The following is a 20,442-nucleotide window of genomic DNA, read 5'->3' on the forward strand; positions in this document are numbered from 1 at the left end:
CTCAATTCCAACTTTTTAACTTTTGACCTTGGGGGTGTGTCTCGCCGGCTGAGCCAGCGTCAAGCTCTCATCACTTTTTCCATGTCAACCAATGTTAGGTCGAAACAGCACAAAAAAATCATAACTTTCTTACTGTCAAACATACAGTCATAATTTATACACCATTAGAAATTTCTTTTAAAGTATTTTAATGATGTAATAACGAAAATTTTTTTTATCAAAGATAATTTTTTTTCCTCGTCCTCGTATAACTTGGCGCTTCCCTATCTATAGGATTTGAGTGCACCTTCGTGACGTCACACAGAAATTCAGTGAAAATCTGACTGTTTTGGATGCGCAGAAAAATTATGTCACAAAAACATCAATTACTAAGTTATTCTTGCAAATAAAAAAAAAAGAATAATATATTCATTATCTATAAATCAAAACACATATTATATCAAAAATTGTCAAAACCATCGGAGTTTCCCTTTAAATACGAACACGATGTTTTTAATTCTTTAGATTTGGAGTCTTTACTCGATCGCTCATTTTTGTCATTACAAAAATGTTTCCAAAATATGTAAATATCTTTCCTCAACAAATTATTCAACCGAACGAGGCTCGGTGCTGAATGCATAATTAATTAAAACATAGAGGCCTATGTTAGGATTTTTTCCCCTCTCGTTCTCAGCTTTACGAATTCAACTGGAGTCTGTGATATCAAGATCTATTTAATGCTCTATGATTTAAAACGTTTTATAAAGATGTTCCTCTCACAGGCCAGAAAATGTATGATCCCCCCCCCCTTCCCCCTTTAGCCAACCGTCCTCAAGCCACCATGGTCAGTAAGTCAGTACCCCACTTCTCTCCATCCCATCCCATTTTAAACGGTAATGTTTATTTACAAATATCACATGATTTTGCTCACCTGACCTGAATCTATTTATAGCTTATTAGATGTTGCCAAATTTTGAGTACTTCAAAATGGCGGAAATGTTACAGAGAGTTGTATTTTTCTTTATATTAATACATTGTCTTCTGTGTGTAGGTAAGCGAAAAATCAATTTTTTTTTTAAATTCTCAATCTTCTGCAACACTTAATACGTATTCTATCTAGATTAAATAGATCGATATACAGATCTAGAGTAGATCAAAACAGTAACGAGACATTACTGTTCATTACATGATGATGATTACTCTCTGACTCTGACAGTCAGTTGAGTCAGTGATGTCAGTGTCACTACTTTTTTTGTCACTAGTCGTCTAGTCACTAGTCACACTCACACTACTCACAGTGACACACACAGTTACACTCAAGTTACAGTACTGACTGTCACTGTGACTTGTGACTGTAACTAGTGTGTCATTGTGACTGACTGTGTGTGACTGTACTGTCACTGTGACTGTGACTGTCTTCAATCACTACCTACTGCAATCATTCAATCAGTGAGTCACTGTGACTGTGTAATGTGTTACGTGTAGTTAGTGTTAGTTGAGTGTGAGTGTGACTGTCACAGAGTCAGGTTCAGCCAAAAATCATAAAATTAAAATGGGTCAATAAATTCAATTAGACTTAGACTTAGATACAATTCAGTAATTCTGCAGGAGTTCAAGGGGCAGCCAAGATAGTGTCTTAAAAAATACCAAGAATTATCATTACTTCTGTGTTTTCAAAGCAATGCTATTATAATTTTTTCTTTTAATTTTGACTTGGTGTCAATACCATACGTTTCTTATTGTTCTGTCTTCTTTTTAATTGTTAAATATTGTCTATCTATTCTGAATTATTCTGATATAGAGAATCTAAATTTAACTAGGCCTACAATAAATATCAGCACAGTTTATTACCAAAAATTAATTGACCTTTATTGCCTTTAACTTTAAGAACCTTGTCATATTAATATATATTCTAGTAAACTAATTAGTCTAGTTCTAGCAGTTAGATTATGAGTCTAATTAATAGACTTATTAGGACTACATGATACCGGTATAGCTAGATCTAACATATTATTTAGCTTCAAAAATAAAAACAAACGAAAATCCAAATCAGAGAGAAAACCCTAGATACAAGATTACAGGCTAAACAATAACAAAGATGGCTGCCCCTTGAAATCCTGCAGAATTACCATCATCTAATCATGACAAACGTTTCACCTAGATACTATACCTATCGGCGTAGCCAGGAGGGGGGGGGGAGTGAACCCTATGAAAATTTAATTCCCCCCTGTAATTCTTTAATTTTTAAAACAAAATAAAAAAAGCTTCTATATAATATATATATATATCTATGGCTTAGACGCTTTGTCACTTTCATTATATGGCTGTGACTATGACTATCATCATGTAGATCTAGCTAAATATATATTATATTTATCTATATAATCTATTCACACATTTAATTTAATGAAATTAATGATTTAAATTTATAATATATATTTTGACAAATAACACATTCAGTATAATTCACTATAATAGATCTATTTTATTGTTTATAAATGTACCAAAAACAAAATTTTAAATAATTATCTCCAAATTATAATAATATAATTATTATTAAATATTAAAAATGCTCCCCTCTGCCATTGCTAAATCTATTAACTAAAATGACTAAAACCATGCTTATATTCTATAGAGACTATATGAGTATATCATATATGCCTATTTTAAAATATCACATCAACATGGATGGAGCAAATACAATTATTTCCTCACTCATCCACATTGTAGTTCAGCTCATGTTTGACTAGAAAATGGTTTGAAATGAAACAATTTTATGTTAAAAACATTTTTGAAATACATAACGTTTGATGTGGTTTATTATGTGCTTGACGTCATAGCTAGGGAAAAAATTGTTTACTGAGCAAGACAGTTTGCCATACCTACCCCACCCTTTTGACACCAGATTTTATTTAGCTTAATGAAACATTGCAACATATCTATTTTTACTGACAAATGGACGATGAGTATATAAATCTTGTTTTCAAATTTTTTTTTTAACCATTGCAGAGTTATAAAATTTTAATACAAAAAAATGGTGGTGGTTTGGCTTTAACATGTTTGATAAGGCAACTTTACTGATTGACTAGAATAATGTAGATCTATCTAAATTAGTATCTTGTAACACAAGTTGTGGATTAAACACCAAAACCCTCACAGATTCCTCAGAGGATATTTTTTGATGACCTCCAGTTGACCAGTTGTCTGTATTTTTATGCTATAAAAAAAAATACTGTTGCTAAAGTTTCTCAAGATATGAGATTGTCTTGTTGCCTTTGCATTATCAAACATTATGTTAACTAAAGTTAAAGTTGAAAGAGCCATTTAGTTGATCAACACAGAGACAAAAAGAAGCTTGCATCTAGTAGAGTCTCAATTAAAGTACTGACAGGAGCCCTTCTGACAAAGTCAAGTACAATCTAAAGAGAATGATATGCCTATATTCTTGCGTGAGCGATGAACTTGAATCTTCTGCCGAAAGATTCTCCGTATGAGAAAAATGACATTATGATCAATGTAGTTTTACAGTTTTATACAAGGAGGAAAACTGCTAATTTAGAGCCATACATCTCAGTATTGTAAGATTTATTTCCCTTTTCCAGCATCAAACAAAATGTATTTATTAATACTAATTAATTATTTAATTGGCTAATTTTTTGACTGATTCATGTTTTGTTAAGGACAAGGAATAATTGTGCAAAGTTTCAACACATCAGAATATAGGAAGTGGGAGAAACAATGTGTACAAAATTTATACCATACTACACAGACAGAGTGAGCTGATATAAGCTTTGTAAAAATTATTATAGATTTAGATAGATATATATCCTGTAGTTCTCATTCTCATCTAGATTATAGATCTAGATCTAGGGGGTATTTTATTCCTGAAAGCAAATAAATGTGGATATATAAGTCTAAAAAAGATTCAGTATTGATCAGTGCGTTTCAAACTTTTTTGAACTAGCACCACTTGGTAAGAAGCAGTAAACTGAAATCAATGAAACATTAATTTTATGCTTATATAAATGTGCTTTTGAAGAAAAAATCCTAATCACTGTAATAGAAAACATGATAAGTGATCCTGAACTAATTCAACTTTAATTATTTAATTATTGTTTAAAAAATGGGAGACCTATGTATAAATGTAAGTGTCTGAAAAGCCATATGCACAATTGTTTGATGTCACATTCCTGTTCACGAGATTTAATAACAGGCTAACGTTGTTCATATATGTAAAGTATATAGTATATTATTACTTTTATAAGTTTACTAACTCTAACTGCTATGTTTAGTGTGATACATACTTCTTTGCCGTCTGATCATGGATCCATAGAAAAATGTGTTCTAAAACGTAGTAAAAGACAGCCAGATATGTTCACCATTGATGCTTGGTTGTGTGGTATGTGCTCTGAACTGATGTTCAGTGGTCACGAAGGTCCCTGGTTCGAACCCTGCCCACTGCCATCTCCCATCATCCTGTGGGAGGTTTGGACTAGGATATAATTGTCCTCAGAATGTGAAGGAACATTCGAAAGATAAAAAACAAAGTGTTTCAAATGCATCTTCTTAGTTTTGTTTTTATGCTCGTCGTGGAACAAAAGATTTTTTTTTTTTCATAGATACATGTAGCTAAAAAGTAGCAGAGCTGTAATTGTTGATCTCATTAAACTCTTCATTTGACTCCAGAATTCTTCCTCTTTGAACATTTTTTGAAATAAAAGATGAGAATTTCTTTCAATTTAATTCAAGCATAAAAGCTCCACCACAAATACTTTCCAGTTTGATCCCGCAGTCTGTATTTTCTTTATGGTGGTTCTTGTACATATATTGGCTGTTTCCAAATGAAGAATTAATCCCTCCGAAGGTTGCCCATTCAGTAAAAACAGTTTGCATACAGAATGGAAATACGCCCCTTTCCCAAAGCTATACATACTCTAAATGGGACTGAAGACAATTTAAGACAGCTGAGAAGCTAGATGTGTCACCCCAAACTGGAAAGCAATTGGTATTACATTATTTCTCAATTTCTCTGTCTTTAACTAGGGTTGATAATTAAAAAAAAAAAGATTAATTATACTTCTGTTTCATGATTGCTGAAATCCTCTAGAGATAAACTTAAGTCAAGAAAAAAAAATGTTAAGATCGAGACATTGTTTTGTGGAAAATAAGGGACCACACAAGTACCACTTGAAATGGCTTGAAGTGGTTAGGAATACCACATTTTGAAAAGTACTGATATATGAATGATTTAAAGACTATATTATATTCTATATGATATTCTATGTCTATAAATGAACCCTATGATTATTAGGAGTCTACTGTAACTATCCTGTGACTTAGATTCAGGATCTAGCAGATCTAGTAGATTTATCAGAAGTAGATCAATCTCAAGCATTGTGTCTTGTCTACCTTATAACAATAATAATAATAATATCCAGTATTGCATATAGTCAGATTGTTGAATCAGAGGTCTGTGGTTTACGTGATCATGACTTTCCTTTATTTTGCCATATTTTATTCACAATTTATTTTTAGGGAACAGTTAACTAAATTCTTTTTTTTTTCTTTTTTTTTTCATTTTGTCTAGTTTCCGTTGGTGGTCTAGCTAGACGAGGAGGCAGAGGAAGCAGCAGAAGCTATGGCCATAGGACTTCTACATCCATCCGGTCAACTACTAAAATCAAAGTGAAACACAATGTGGTTCTGTCTGGAAGAATCGTTAGAGGAAGTAGCATTTACACATCCTCAAATTGGAGGGCAGCATTTTATGCAGGCGCTATTTATGGAGGAACCCGTCATGTGCATATGCATCCTAACACAAGTAAAGTAGCCATTTTCTTAAGTCTTATCTTATCTTATATAATACAGACGTTACTTCAAAAAAGAAGATGATTACGTCCTACGCGTCATGCATTTAGTCATGCATATTAACCAATGACTTAAATTCTGCCAAGTCACTGGTTTTCCTGGCTAGCTCAGGCAACCCATTCCATGCTCTAATAGCACTAGGGAAGAAGGAGTATTTGTACAAATTTGTCCTAGCATATGGGACGAGGAATGTGCCTTTATCTTTGTGTCTTTCAGAGTATTTTATTAAATTTTGTTTTTGTATTTGAAGATTATGGTTCAGTGTTTTATGTATGATTGCTACTTTACTTTTGAGCCTTCTGTACTGAAGGCTTTCTAAATTTAGTGATTTTACTAAAGGTGTTACTCTAGTCATATGTGAATATTCGTTTGTTATGAATCGCACTGCTCTATTTTGTGTCTGTTCTAGTTTCTTAATGTTTTCTTGAGTTGAGGGGTCCCAAACAGAGGATGCATATTCTATTATTGGCCTAACCAAGGTTAAATAACATTTTAGTTTTATGTTCTTATTTGATTTATAGAAATTTCTTTTAATAAATCCTAATGCTTTGTTTGATTTTTTTGTAGTTTCATCAATATGTGGATTCCATGACAGTTTTTCATTTATTATAACACCTAGGTATTTTGCGTTTTTAGTCTGTGTTACTGGTTTGCCATGAATAAGATAAGTGGAATTAATTTGTTTTAGTTTTTTTGTTACTCTTAACAACTGACATTTTTCTGGGTGGAAAGACATGCTCCAATTTGATTCCCATTTCTGTAATTCATCTAATTCTCTTTGTAAAATATCTGTGTCTTGTGTTGTTTTTATTGTTCTATATATTATGCAATCGTCTGCAAATAATCTGACTTTTGTTCCTGAACTAATGCAATTTGGTAAATCATTTATGTAAATTAAAAATAGTAGTGGACCCAAGACTGTTCCTTGAGGTACACCTGAGTTTACTGTTATCGGTGTTGATTTAGAGCCATTTATTATTACAGTTTGTTCTCTCCCTATCAGAAAGTCTTTAATCCACTGATGCAGTGGACCATTAATGCCGAAATATTTTAATTTTTTAAGCAAACTATGGTGGTGAACTTTGTCAAAAGCCTTAGAAAAATCTAGTAAGATAGCATCTATTTGTTCACTATTATCTAAACCTTTTGAAAAATCATCAATTAGTCCTATTAGTTGTGTTTCACATGATCTATATTTCCTAAAGCCATGTTGGTATGGTGTGAGGACATTATGTTTGTCTAAGTGGTTTATGATGTTGCTACATATTATGTGTTCTAGGATTTTACATGTGATGCTGGTAAGTGATACTGGTCTGTAGTTTCCTGGGTCAGATTTTTCTCCTTTTTTAAATAGGGGGGTGACATTAGCTTCTTTCCAGTCCTTTGGTACTCTGCCCTGGTTAAGTGAAGCCTGAAAGAGTATTTTGAACACTGGGGCTAGCTCATTACTTAGTTCTTTGAGTAATCTAGCTGGAATACCATCAGGTCCAGAAGCTTTATTTGGTTTGGTGTTGGCTAATAGTTTTTGAATTCCATTTTCTTGTACTACTATATCTTCTATGTTGTCTACTTGGTTCAAATTCAGTAATATGTCTTTGTCTCCTGGGGCTGAGAATGCTGATGCAAAGTATTTGTTTAGAATGTTTGCTTTAGTTTCATTATCATTATGTATTATGTTATGTTCATCTTTTAATGGCGCTACGCCTGTTGTTTCCATTTTCTTAGACTTAATGTATGACCATAGGTTTTTGTTGTTGTCTTTAGATATTACATTGTTTATGTATTCACTCTGCAGCTGTCTGCTTACTTTTTGGGTTAAGTGTTTAATTTTTATATACTTTTTGTAAACTCTTTCTGCATTAGTTTCTTTAAATTTTCTATATAGGTTTTCCTTCTGTTTACAAAGCTTCTTTAGTCTATAATTAAACCAGCATTTATTTATTTTGTTTGATGTGTATTTAGTTGGTATTTGATTTTCTATAATGCTTTTAAGATGGTTTTTAATAAAATTCCAGAGGTCATCGACTGGTTGGTTAATGTCTTTTTCTAATAAGAATGTTTGTTGAAAGTTTAATGCAGCTTGGTGTAGTTGTGTTAGGTTACATTTATTCCAGAGTAAGATTTTTCTTTTGGGTTTTGTATTGGCTACTGCTTTTATCTGACTGTGTATTTTTATGATCTCATGGTCTGATAGACCAGGGATAATATCATAATCAACTACTAATCCAGGTCTGTTGGTTAAGAAGAGATCTAATGTGTTGTTTAATCTAGTTGGCTTTTTAATGATTTGATCTAAACTTAGGTTGTGTAAAGTTTCTATGAAAAGCTCATTTATGTCCTTAAGGTTTTGGTGTTTATCTATGGTTAGTGTTTTCCAATTTATATCAGGTAGGTTGAAATCACCCATAATCCAAAAAACTGCATTTTTATTTGTCTCTTTAAGTGTCGTAATCTGATTACATAGTTCCTGCATGTATTCTAAACTAGAATTTGGTGGTCTGTAAATGCTGCCTATTATTAGGGATGTTGAGGTGGTATTAATTTTACAAAATGTTGATTCTATATTTTTTGAGTTAGGTAAGGTAATTTCTTCTGCTATAAGAGTGTTTTTTATTGCTAAAAGAACTCCTCCATGATTATCAGCCCTATCTTTTCTAAAAATTTCATAAATACTATTGAAAATTTCTGCATTATAAATTTCAGGATGTAGCCAAGTTTCTGTGCCTGCAATTATGTCTGGTTTCTCACATTCTAATAAAATTTCTAAGTCTGCTGTTTTGTTCCTAATGCTTTGAAAATTTATTACTAAGGTTTTAAGGTATTTTGGTGTTACTTCTTTAGTAGGTTTGTTTAGTGAGGCTGTTGTATTAATTTTAGTAGATTTAGGTTTAACAGGAGTGGATCTGGCTAGTGGTTGGTGAGTTTGGTTTGGGATGGTGTTTAGGATGTTGTATGGGTTAGAAGTGTCTGCATCAAAGGAATCAAACAGTCCTGATGTAAACTGAGGTAACCCACACGGTACACAGTGCCATGATGCATCTTTGTTGCCTAAGGCATAATACACAGGTGTATTCATATGGAGACATGATGCATGGTACCATTCATAGTAATTTACTTGGCTTTTAAACAATGTATTTACCAATCTTTTAGTTTTTCCACTTGCTAAAAAATTACCCTATAGATACAAAAAGAACATTTGTAAACTATTTATCTGTTAAAATTTGTTTAAATTCAAAACAACCATTCATATTCAACGTTATTTACTAAAGTACCCCCATACATTTCAGAATCAAAATAAGTATACTATGTAAATTTTTAAAAAAAATCTATTTGCCTTCATCCTAAGGAAAAAAATCATCTCAGTGCTCATTGATGGCTACTTTGGGAACCATCGGATTATTAAGTCCTGACTCATTGATTGTAATGTTAAATTTCATCTTTGAATTATGTTTCTTGTTAACAAAACTATATTTAAATTACCAAAGATCTCATATCCTTATTTTCCAATGAATTGTTTCTTAATGTGGACCACCAACTCAACATACTACACCTTTGAATATTTTAAGCTGATGATGTAATGTGTGCACTGCTTTAGTGTTAAGATTTTTTTTTTTTTCTTTACATATATATATTTTTTTTTAATGTTTTATTCTGTTAATTTTAATGAGAAATTGTCTTAACCAAAGTCATATTAAGCACAGTATTATTTTTAGGTTACCAACTAATTTTTCCTTGTTTAGGATTAACAAGGGTTAAATAGTTAAATTGTTGAGAATGAAATTTACTGCTGTTAAACAGACAATAGGGAGTATTGGTGTAATAAAACAATAGCTGAAGTGTATTATTAGTAAGTATTTGGATTATATAGTTATTGTATTTTTTGTTTCTCTAAATTTTACTTCACTCCAAATGTGGTTTTAAACCAGCTTCCAATTTTTGTTGTTGAGGTACACGACACTATAGAGAGGCCTGCTTGTAGAGGATCTAGATTAGCTTTATTATGTTTTGATTTACATTGTACTTTCCCATTGTCGCCCAAAGTCCCCCGTGCCATACTCTGTCATAAGCTTTCTTAAAATCAATGAAGGCATGAAAAAGATTCTGTTGGCATTGAAGGTATTTCTCATTGTCGCCCAGAGTCCCCCGTGCCATACTCTGTCATAAGCTTTCTTAAAATCAATGAAGGCATGAAAAAGATTCTGTTGGCGTTGAAGGTATTTCTCGCTGTTTTTAGAGTGAATATTTGCCAGGTCATAGTTATATGTTGTGGACAAGTAATAACAAGTTTATTTAAAACGGTGACAGTTTTTGTGTAAGCTTTAAATATGAATTGTGTATGATGCTAGAAAGAGTCAAGAGGTAGTATTAAAAGACTTGAATATTGAGTTTTGAGAGAGATCTGTGACTAGAGAAAATGAATTTGAATATTTTGCATCATCATTCCATGTATGTAGTCTCCTGCACTAATACCATTCTTGAATTATTTTTTTTGTCTACTTCTTGAACATTTTGTTGTAATTGCATGACATTGCTTTATGACAGGATTTTTCATTATTCCCAACTTTAGAAATATATAAAGATCAAAGTAAAGAGTATGTATGTATGTCCCGAATAAAAATCAAAACCGTTTGGACAATCTTGATAAAACTTGGCATAAATATTCCTTAGATCATTTGGAGACCTTAGTGTATGTTTAATGTTCCTCCCACAACTAGAAAGCCCTAAAACAAAAAGTAGCTAAATTGTATATCTATTAAATAACGAACTTTTTTAAATTATCGGGTAAGCTCGTATTCACTGTATTCTATAATTGATATGAATATGTTGGCTAAACGGATAAACCTATTTTCTCACTACTTTTATTTATGGAAAAAAAAATGTGAAGTGAACATTCTCCATGTTTGACATAGATCTAAATCCAGTCCAGCAGATGAGTTATACTCAAACTAAGGCCTACAGGACGCGGGTGATATCCGGCTAGAACTTTATATTAACAATTTACTTTGCCAACAATATAGTTAAAAAACATTTACATAATCTTTATTTGCTTTTGCAGTACTATTCTAACACTTGTTAAATGTCTTCCTTTTAGTGCCAACAATCTGCACTAACCGTTTTGAAAGACGTCCAGATGGTCTAGTCTATGGCTATTTTATATGCCCCAAGGATAATGATCTTATGGATGAAATTTACTGCTGTGGGCCAGACAATAGGGAGTATTGCTGTAATAAAACAATGGCTGAAGTGTATTATTAGTAAGTGCTATTTGGATTACATAGTTATTGTATTATTTTTTTTTTTACAAAGCTTAAATTAACTTGCTCAGTCTGTCTGATGAAAAGTGTGTACACATTATTTCTTCCACACCCATTCTTGAAACAAGCTGAAACTTCGCACAATTATTCATTGACATAGACAAGGCAAGAATCAATTATAAAAAAGGAGCCAATCAGACAATTAATTATTGGCAATTTCATTATTTTGTTTAATAGCAACAAGGGAGACTAACACTTCAGTATTCACAGATTTGGCTAAATTTGTCAGCTTTAATCCCCTTAAATAATTGTTAATTCTATTTCTCCCTCACACCTTTTTTGATCAAGTTGATGCTTTAAACAATTATTTATTGTACCTAACATAATATGAATAAATATACATTATTGATAGTTAAGGACGGAGTTCTTCCCCTTTAGAAAAGCTTCGTATTTTTTTTTTTTTACTTTGTTTTTTTTTTTAATTTTTCTTTCCTCGATTGTACTTAATTCTTTTACATAGTATGATAGTATGTAGTAAACTGAATTATCCCATTCAGTCCTTGCAATCTATAGGGCAGATGATATAACGGCCATTTGTTTCTATGGCTAATGTTTAGCAAGGATGTCATGTAGCTAGCACAAGACCAACCCCCTTTTCTTTCCCCAACTAATGTAAGGTACCCATTACAGTTGGGTAGACTCAGGGTCATCTACAAAATTCCAAATGTCCTTCACCAAGATTTGAACCTTATAGACCCTTGGTTCAAAAGCCAATCGCTTTACCATTCAGCCACCATTCCCATGAGAGCATATAAAGCTTTACCATTCAGACACCATGCCTGTCAGAGCATATAAAGCTTTCCATTCAGCCACCATGCCTATCAGAACATATAAAGCTTTACTATTCAGCTACCATACCTATCAGAGCATATAAAGCTTTACCATTCAGCAACCATGCCTATCAGAGCATATAAAGCTTTACCATTCAGCAACCATTCCCATGAGAGCATATAAAGCTTTACCATTCAGCCACCATTCCCATGAGAGCATATAAAGGTTTACCATTCAGCCACCATGCCTATCAGAGCATATAAAGCTTTACTATTCAGCTACCATACCTATCAGAGCATATAAAGCTTTACCATTCAGCAACCATGCCTATCAGAGCATATAAAGGTTTACCATTCAGCCACCATGCCTATCAGAGCATATAAAGCTTTACCATTCAGCCACCATGCCTATCAGAGCATATAAAGGTTTACCATTCAGCCACCATGCCTATCAGAGCATATAAAGGTTTACCATTCAGCCACCATTCCCATGAGAGCATATAAAGGTTTACCATTCAGCCACCATGCCTATCAGAGCATATAAAGCTTTACCATTCAGCCACCATGCCTATCAGAGCATATAAAGGTTTACCATTCAGCCACCATTCCCATGAGAGCATATAAAGGTTTACTATTCAGCCACCATGCCTATCAGAGCATATAAAGGTTTACCATTCAGCCACCATGCCTATCAGAGCATATAAAGGTTTACCATTCAGCCACCATGCCTATCAGTGCATATAAAGGTTTACCATTCAGCCACCATACCTATCAGAGCATATAAAGGTTTACCATTCAGCCACCATTCCCATGAGAGCATATAAAGGTTTACCATTCAGCCACCATGCCTATCAGAGCATATAAAGCTTTACCATTCAGCCACCATGCCTATCAGAGCATATAAAGGTTTACCATTCAGCCACCATTCCCATGAGAGCATATAAAGGTTTACCATTCAGCCACCATGCCTATCAGAGCATATAAAGGTTTACCATTCAGCCACCATGCCTATCAGAGCATATAAAGGTTTACCATTCAGCCACCATGCCTATCAGTGCATATAAAGGTTTACCATTCAGCCACCATGCCTATCAGTGCATATAAAGGTTTACCATTCAGCCACCATGCCTATCAGAGCATATAAAGCTTTACCATTCAGCCACCATTCCCATGAGAGCATATAAAGGTTTACCATTCAGCCACCATGCCTATCAGAGCATATAAAGCTTTACCATTCAGCCACCATTCCCATGAGAGCATATAAAGGTTTACCATTCAGCCACCATGCCTATCAGAGCATATAAAGCTTTACCATTCAGCCACCATTCCCATGAGAGCATATAAAGGTTTACCATTCAGCCACCATGCCTATCAGAGCATATAAAGGTTTACCATTCAGCCACCATTCCCATGAGAGCATATAAAGCTTTACCATTCAGCCACCATTCCCATGAGAGCATATAAAGCTTTACCATTCAGCCACCATGCCTATCAGAGCATATAAAGCTTTACCATTCAGCCACCATTCCCATGAGAGCATATAAAGGTTTACCATTCAGCCACCATGCCTGTCAGAGCATATAAAGCTTTCCATTCAGCCACCATTCCCATGAGAGCATATAAAGGTTTACCATTCAGCCACCATGCCTATCAGAGCATATAAAGCTTTACCATTCAGCCACCATGCCTATCAGAGCATATAAAGCTTTACCATTCAGCCACCATGCCTATCAGAGCATATAAAGCTTTACCATTCAGCCACCATTCCCATGAGAGCATATAAAGGTTTACCATTCAGCCACCATGCCTATCAGAGCATATAAAGCTTTACCATTCAGCCACCATGCCTATCAGAGCATATAAAGCTTTACCATTCAGCCACCATGCCTATCAGAGCATATAAAGCTATTGTAAGCTTAGTTACATTAGCAATATAATAATGATTTTGTTAACATTTGTGAACCCACCCTGTTATGAAAGGAACCTGATTTTGTTTGATTTAACCAGTGTATTCAGTCTCGTTGATATAGAATCCAGCTCTTTCTGGTTGGGCAGTTACTAATTATTTTCTGTTATTACAGAAATATTTGTAGCATCAGTTTGGGAAAGTTAAAAAATTTTTGATAAATTTGCACGCTATATAAAACCCTCATAAAGCGTTTGTATATAATGGTCATAAATATGTTTCAGCTGCTCTAGCAATTTTGGTTCTGTATAAAACTTAAACCAACATATGCAAAATTACCAAAGCTTGTGTAATTAAATCTAACATAATTATAAAGCAATACAAACTTTATTCATATACCTGTCCCCAATCGTCATTTTTTGTGAGCTCAATCTTGTATATTTTTTTTAGCAAACATTACCATTCTCAAAGTGGTGGGCCATCTGTTGGAGCCATTGTAGGAATCATCATCGCTGTGGTAATTGTTGTAGGTTTGGCCGCCTTCTGTTGCAAAAAACGAAAGCATGCTGGTCAGATTATAAGAAAATTCTCTAAAAGAGGTACAGTTTTATTGTCTATGTTGTCATTGAGTCAAAAGAAAAATAATAAATATCCTTTCAAAAATGTTCTCATTTTCTTTATGCTACAATTCTGCTTTAAATTCTGTGTAATGTCCAAATTATTCATCCTTTCTAAATTTGTATTTAATAATATAAAAAATTCTTATAAAATAATTATGCTTTTTTTTTCAATAATCTTTAAATAGTGATTATTAAGAGTACCGGTAACAGAAATAAATTGATCTGATTAAACATTTTATTAGTATATCTTAGGGTCAGGATATATTTCTCTCTTTTTTTTTTTTTTTTTTTTGCCTCCGATAGTTAATGGCAGCCCTGTTGTCAAGTTAATGTGCTTACAATAAATTCAGGAGGACTATCATTGTGGCAGTTAAGAAGTCTTATACAGTTAGTCACTTGATCACTGCTTACTGCTTGAGAGAATGCTGATTGGTTTATTAACTGATTGTGGCACATAGAGTATTTGGCTAATCAAATACTTTCAGCACTTCTTAATTATAAATTGTGCTTGGCAAGCATTTATTTGTAATTTAATATCTTGCAATTGTACAAGGCTCGTGGACTAAATAGTGTTGAAAGAAGCTTTATTAGATTACTTTAAATTCACCTTCCCCAATGGAATTACTTACTTATTTAGACTTAGGTCCTCCCGCACAAATTGGGGCATTGGGTGGCAAGATTTCTTTATGTTTAAATTTGCCGTTTCTGTAGCAATTGAGGTTTTACAGGGTGGGGCTGCTAGCCCCACGCCAAACTCTCCTCCTTTCTCACCCGGGCTTGGGACCAGCAAATGGAGTAGTTAATGGAATTAAGATATGAAAACATTCTCTGGAATATTATCCATTAGCATTTTCAATATTTTTAATTATTTTTTTTTTTGCACTTTGATATGATTTAGCTTCTGACTTGTGTTATGGTTGTTTGTTGTTACTTTAGCATTGTCAATCATAGCTTTAAGGCTTAACTCTCTAAAGAATATATCAGTGTGAAAATAAAGACAGTGCTAATATTGGCTCTCCTTACTTGATCTATGTACTATTGATATTTGGAAGTATGAACACAATTTAATTTACTTTCTTTTACACATTCTCTTTTTTTTAAAAACCAGCATTCTTTCCAATTCTTTGCCTGACACAAACTCAGGATTGTTCCAGTCACACTTACACATTGACATGTTGCTGATGTTCCTTCAGAAATGAAGATTATTAAGTATTTTCCCAAACCTCCATTGTAAAAATAACTGTCCAGAGACCACATGGCCAGTCATTCTTAGATTGCTCTTTAGGTGATCATGGATTGTCCATGTCTTCTTTTGTCATGTTTGGGTTTCCATTTTAAGGCAACTTAACCAAAGTTGTTGTTTTGTTATCATACTTACTTTTGCAGTTTTGCTCTTTCTTACTGTGACTGTTCTATTTAAATGGTGGAGGCTCTTTGTCAAATTGAGTTCAAAGAATCTTTTCTGTCCTTGCTTGATTTTCTTCTTACATGCTGTCAGCATTATCAAATGATAGGAATTTTTTAAATATATTTTTATTTTTTTTACAATTTTTAAAGAATTTATAAGATAAAAGCTTTATACATAATAAGAAAGTTTACACTTAAAAAACTAATATCTTCGATTCCTAAACATTTCTTGTCAATGTACATATTCTTATTTCTATGCATGACTTGAAGCATTTAGCGAAACAAACTAATTATCTTAACTTTGCATGGCATGTTAGGTAGTTTCTGTTGACATGACAACTGTTTGCCACTTCAGGCCTTGACTAGTGTTGTTATGCTCTTTATTATTTTTTACTGTTTGGCTGTGCCAAATTTATCCTCTAACAGGTGGCAGATCTAAGCAGGACTACCATGGCCCACAGGCTGTTCCCCTAAGCAGTCCAGAACTTACTAATGGTATAACATGTCTTTTTTTAAATAGTTTTCATACCTCTGGTTAACCATTTCAGTCAAACCTTTAAAGACAAAAGTATGAAAGCTTAAATACAGTAGAACATCAATCTATTAAAATCTTTGGTACTGCTCTTTGACTTGCATTCTTACTTAACAAAATTTTTCATAGCCTGAAAAATACAGAAAATTGAAATTCTGCCTAAAATTTAAACATTTTGGCAACACTTAAACAACCACTACTTTTTTATATCTAAAAATGTTGAAACAAAATTTTAGAAAAGCAGTTTTGAATATTTATCACCAAATTCTAACATTTCAGATGCCTTTCAGTTGTCACATGTGATTAAAAAAAATGTCTCAACAAACTTCCTAGCTTTGAAAAAAGACATTGCTGCCTAATAGATTAAAGCACTGTTACTTTGTTAAGCTGAATGGTTATCAAATAAAGACATTATAAAGACCATTTAAAAAATTTTTTGCTGATGGACCAGATGTTGATTGACACTCATTCCTACAGAGAGAAGTTCACACTATTTGCTCATTGTAGCATAACATTATCCTAAGTTAACATGCCTAATGGGTATTGTGCCTAGCCAAAAATAACAAAGTTTTACTGCTGCACGGGTGAATGACGGTATAGAAAATACAATATACATGCATACATGTAACCCTGTAGGACCAAGTAAAAACAAAGGACGTTTGGGCCACGAGGTCTTCATCAGCTACAAAACAAACACACAAAAAAAACAACAATTTACACAAACACTGTAGCACAGCCCAAATGTATTGTATTTTCTTTGGGCCGAGCCAATCATGATTTTCAGTGACATTTATTTCTTCAATAGTACTTAGATGACTGAAACTGTACATCTTAGCTTATCTGCCAGATTAAGAGTAAAAACTTTCATGTTGTGACTTCTTATGACTTATTAATGATAATACATATAATAATGAAAGCAAACAATTTAAGAGCAGTTTATCCTAAGATTCCATTTTATACAATATGTGTGGTATTGATGTTCTACTGTATGTTAGAAAAATATGTATTTTGTTCTAAAGATCAATGCGTTATGAAACATATAAAGTGTTTCATTTATTAAAATTCTAATGTTGAGTGTAAATTATTTTTTAAAGAAAGACTTTCATTGTTTTGAAGGTTAAAATTAATATTTGGAACTTCTTAAATTAATATTTTTATACTTATAAACGTTAAAGAAAATTTTCTTCAAAAGTAAAAAAAGAATAATAAATATATTCTAGACAATCTTTTTGACTCATAATCTTGTCCATAGCAACAAAAATGTAGCATAGTATTAGTGTTTTTATTTGTAATGTTTGATCTCAAAAGTGTTATGTTTCCTGCATGAATTTTGTTTTCAGAATGAGATTAACAAAATAAAAGTGCTTTTATAATTAAAAATAAAATGTACAATAATGACTTGTGTTAACCATTTAACTACGGATGTTAAATTTAATTAAACTAGCCTTTAAAAAAAAGAAATTTTTTATGAATTGGAAAAAAAAAAAAAAAGAAGAGTTTAGCAAATAGAAAGTATTAATAAATTAATCAGTTTAACTATTGTGTGTAGTTTTTGTTTCAAGATTAACATTTTTCTTTTTCAAAAAAAATCTAACAATGTTTTTCATAAAAGTAAATGAAAACAACAACATAACATTGTATTCTTAGGCTAGTGCAATGTTTCTGGATGTGTGTCTGTTTTCTTTTATTGTATTTGCTCTGACTAGTTATCTCACTGTACTAGGACTATAACTGTTATCTCTACCTACACTCTGCCCTTGCTGCACATAAACTTTCCTTCTGTTTGTACTCCACCCTCCACTGATACACCTCAATGGTCCACTTCCCATTCAACACCTCAAGTGATATGTTGGGTTCTTCGACAGTGGTTCAAATACTTTGTCGTCTTTCATTGACTATGTGATTTGGGTGAACCTAATGTTGTTTTTCCTGTAAAAACCCAGGTGACAGCACCACGATAACCCAAGCTCCACCATCCTATGCTGCAGCAACAACAGTAGGATATGATGGCAGCCAGCAGTATCCCTACTCTGGCCCTCAGCCTTTTCCACCTGGGGCACCCCAACCATACCCTCCCTACAATGGAACAGGTAAGAACAGTTGTAAATGTTTATGAGAAGAGACTCTATTAAACCTTAACAAATTCATAAGGAATTGTAGTCAGCTACCTAATTCTCTTATTTAATTTTATTAGATTTAAATGACAAAGCATGTTAAAAAATTACAAGATAGTCATGGATGTGATTGCAATTTGATTGGACTATTGGGTCATTGTGGGAAAGGGCTCAATATATTCATGATTTTTGTGTTTAAGTAAATTCTGTGTCTATATATTTGAATGCATTTCTAATTGTTTTGCATATGTTAGGTGCTTCCGCAGTGTCTAATGCAAATAAGCAAACGGAGGTAACACTCAACAAAATCCAATAACACTGTCAAAAGGCCGAACAATCAATATTTAGTCGACGCTGATACTGAATGTCGAGCAAGAAGTTTAATAGCAATGAAGGGATGGTCGGCTAACTCTTTTCGTTCATAAAAGGCTTCCTATCTCTAAGGCGTCTTGGAAGTAGTCTGTTTACATCGGCTGATATTTTGCTCTGCCTTAAACATATTCTTGTTTTTACTAGTCATGTCATTGTCTCGAAGTCAAAACTTCCCCTATATCCGAAACAAATAACTAATTCCTAATCGTGCCATAACAATATCAACTTGTTGATATTTATGTTATACTATTGCATTCAAATTAAAATAATTTTTCTTTCACAGAAGATAAATCTGGACAACTTCCCCCAGAGATTGTTGCTGGAGAGCCTTATAAACCTTATCCTTCAGATGGCCCAGCTCCATATCCAATGATGCCCAATGGTTCTGAAAACATACCATACCCACCACCGTCTGGATCCCCTTATCCCCCGCCTGAAGGGACACCTTATCCACCACCTGGTGCTCCTTATCCTACACCTGGTAGCACTCCTTATCCTCCTCCTGGTGCAGCCCCATATCCCCCTCCAGGTGGAGCCCCATATCCCCCACCTGGTGGAGCCCCATATGCTTACATGGCACCTTTTGATGCCCCCTACCCTCAGTCTGCCCCTGCACCTTACCCAGTTAACCCAGATGTGACAGGGCCCCCTAATTATGGAGCACCTTACCCAACCTCAGTGCCAGGAGATCAGGGCCATGTATTAGGTGCAGGAGATAGCCAAGAAAAAAGTAAGTCATAAAATTTTTTTTACAAACTAGCAAAAAAAAAGTAAGTTATTACATTTTACCTTTGAGCTAAATAGATTTATCTAAGAATGAATATTCTGTTAAGCTAATTTATTGACCATTAAGTGCTCTGTTCCAATAGAGCCAACAGGGAACAGCTATGCCTAAACTTGGTGGAATAAAGCACTACAGAGCAAGTATTGATGGCGTAGGACGTAATTATCCTCTTCTTTAAACGAACATCTGTAATTTATGAGTCAAGATAAGACAGTTTTCTTTTTAGGCCTGAAATCAAAATACTCTGTAATTTTCAGATTACGTGGATAGAATTAATGTTAAAATCTTTTTTTTTTTGGTATCAGCATTTAGCATTTGATGTATTTTTTCTTGCTGTATACAACTGGTATATAGTTTTGAGAGCTTTTTTTTTCATTATGACACACAAGTCATGCATAGAATGTTGTGTTGTTTTTTGTTCTGTTTTTGGTAATTTTTTTTTAACAGCTTTGTTGTGATAGTCCTTTTTTAATGTGGACATGTAAGAAAGATAATAAAATTTGAAGCATTGACAAAAACACACACACACACACACAATTTTACATCTTTAATCAATTAATCAATAGTTAAATATATGATCTTAAATTTTTGGTTACAAAAGTCGTTTTGAATAAGTTGGCAGCACATGTCAGAGGGTACTGGAAATGTATTTAATATAGAAACTTATCTCTTACATGTTGCTTTTCTTTCATTGAAAATTGATATTCTTCTAGATGCTCAAAATAAATATGTTTTCAAATATTTCTTTGCTTAATTTACTTAAACTCCCTTTTTT

General features: G+C 33.3%; 1 protein-coding gene across 3 annotated transcripts in view; it reads left to right on the top strand.

Moving 5' to 3' along the window:
- The window catches only part of LOC106078880 (proline-rich protein 2-like), a 29,325-nt gene extending 9,303 nt beyond the window's left edge, over positions 1-20,022 (top strand). Inside the window, exons 1-8 of one of the 3 annotated variants that reach the window (XM_013239936.2) lie at positions 910-1,030; positions 5,567-5,800; positions 10,940-11,102; positions 14,289-14,437; positions 16,292-16,360; positions 18,341-18,487; positions 19,167-19,613; positions 19,753-20,022. In XM_013239936.2, coding sequence (XP_013095390.2) covers positions 940-1,030; positions 5,567-5,800; positions 10,940-11,102; positions 14,289-14,437; positions 16,292-16,360; positions 18,341-18,487; positions 19,167-19,613; positions 19,753-19,778 — 1,326 coding nt within the window. In that variant the 5' untranslated portion in view covers positions 910-939 and the 3' untranslated portion in view covers positions 19,779-20,022. Of the gene's footprint in view, positions 1-909; positions 1,031-5,566; positions 5,801-10,939; positions 11,103-14,288; positions 14,438-16,291; positions 16,361-18,340; positions 18,488-19,166; positions 19,614-19,752 lie in introns of those variants that run through there. The other 2 variants (XM_056013494.1, XM_013239938.2) reach the window with 2 other exon arrangements.
- The last annotated feature ends 420 nt before the right edge of the window (positions 20,023-20,442 follow it).

This window comes from Biomphalaria glabrata, chromosome 16, assembly GCF_947242115.1.
Source record: "Biomphalaria glabrata chromosome 16, xgBioGlab47.1, whole genome shotgun sequence".
NCBI lineage: Eukaryota > Metazoa > Mollusca > Gastropoda > Planorbidae > Biomphalaria > Biomphalaria glabrata.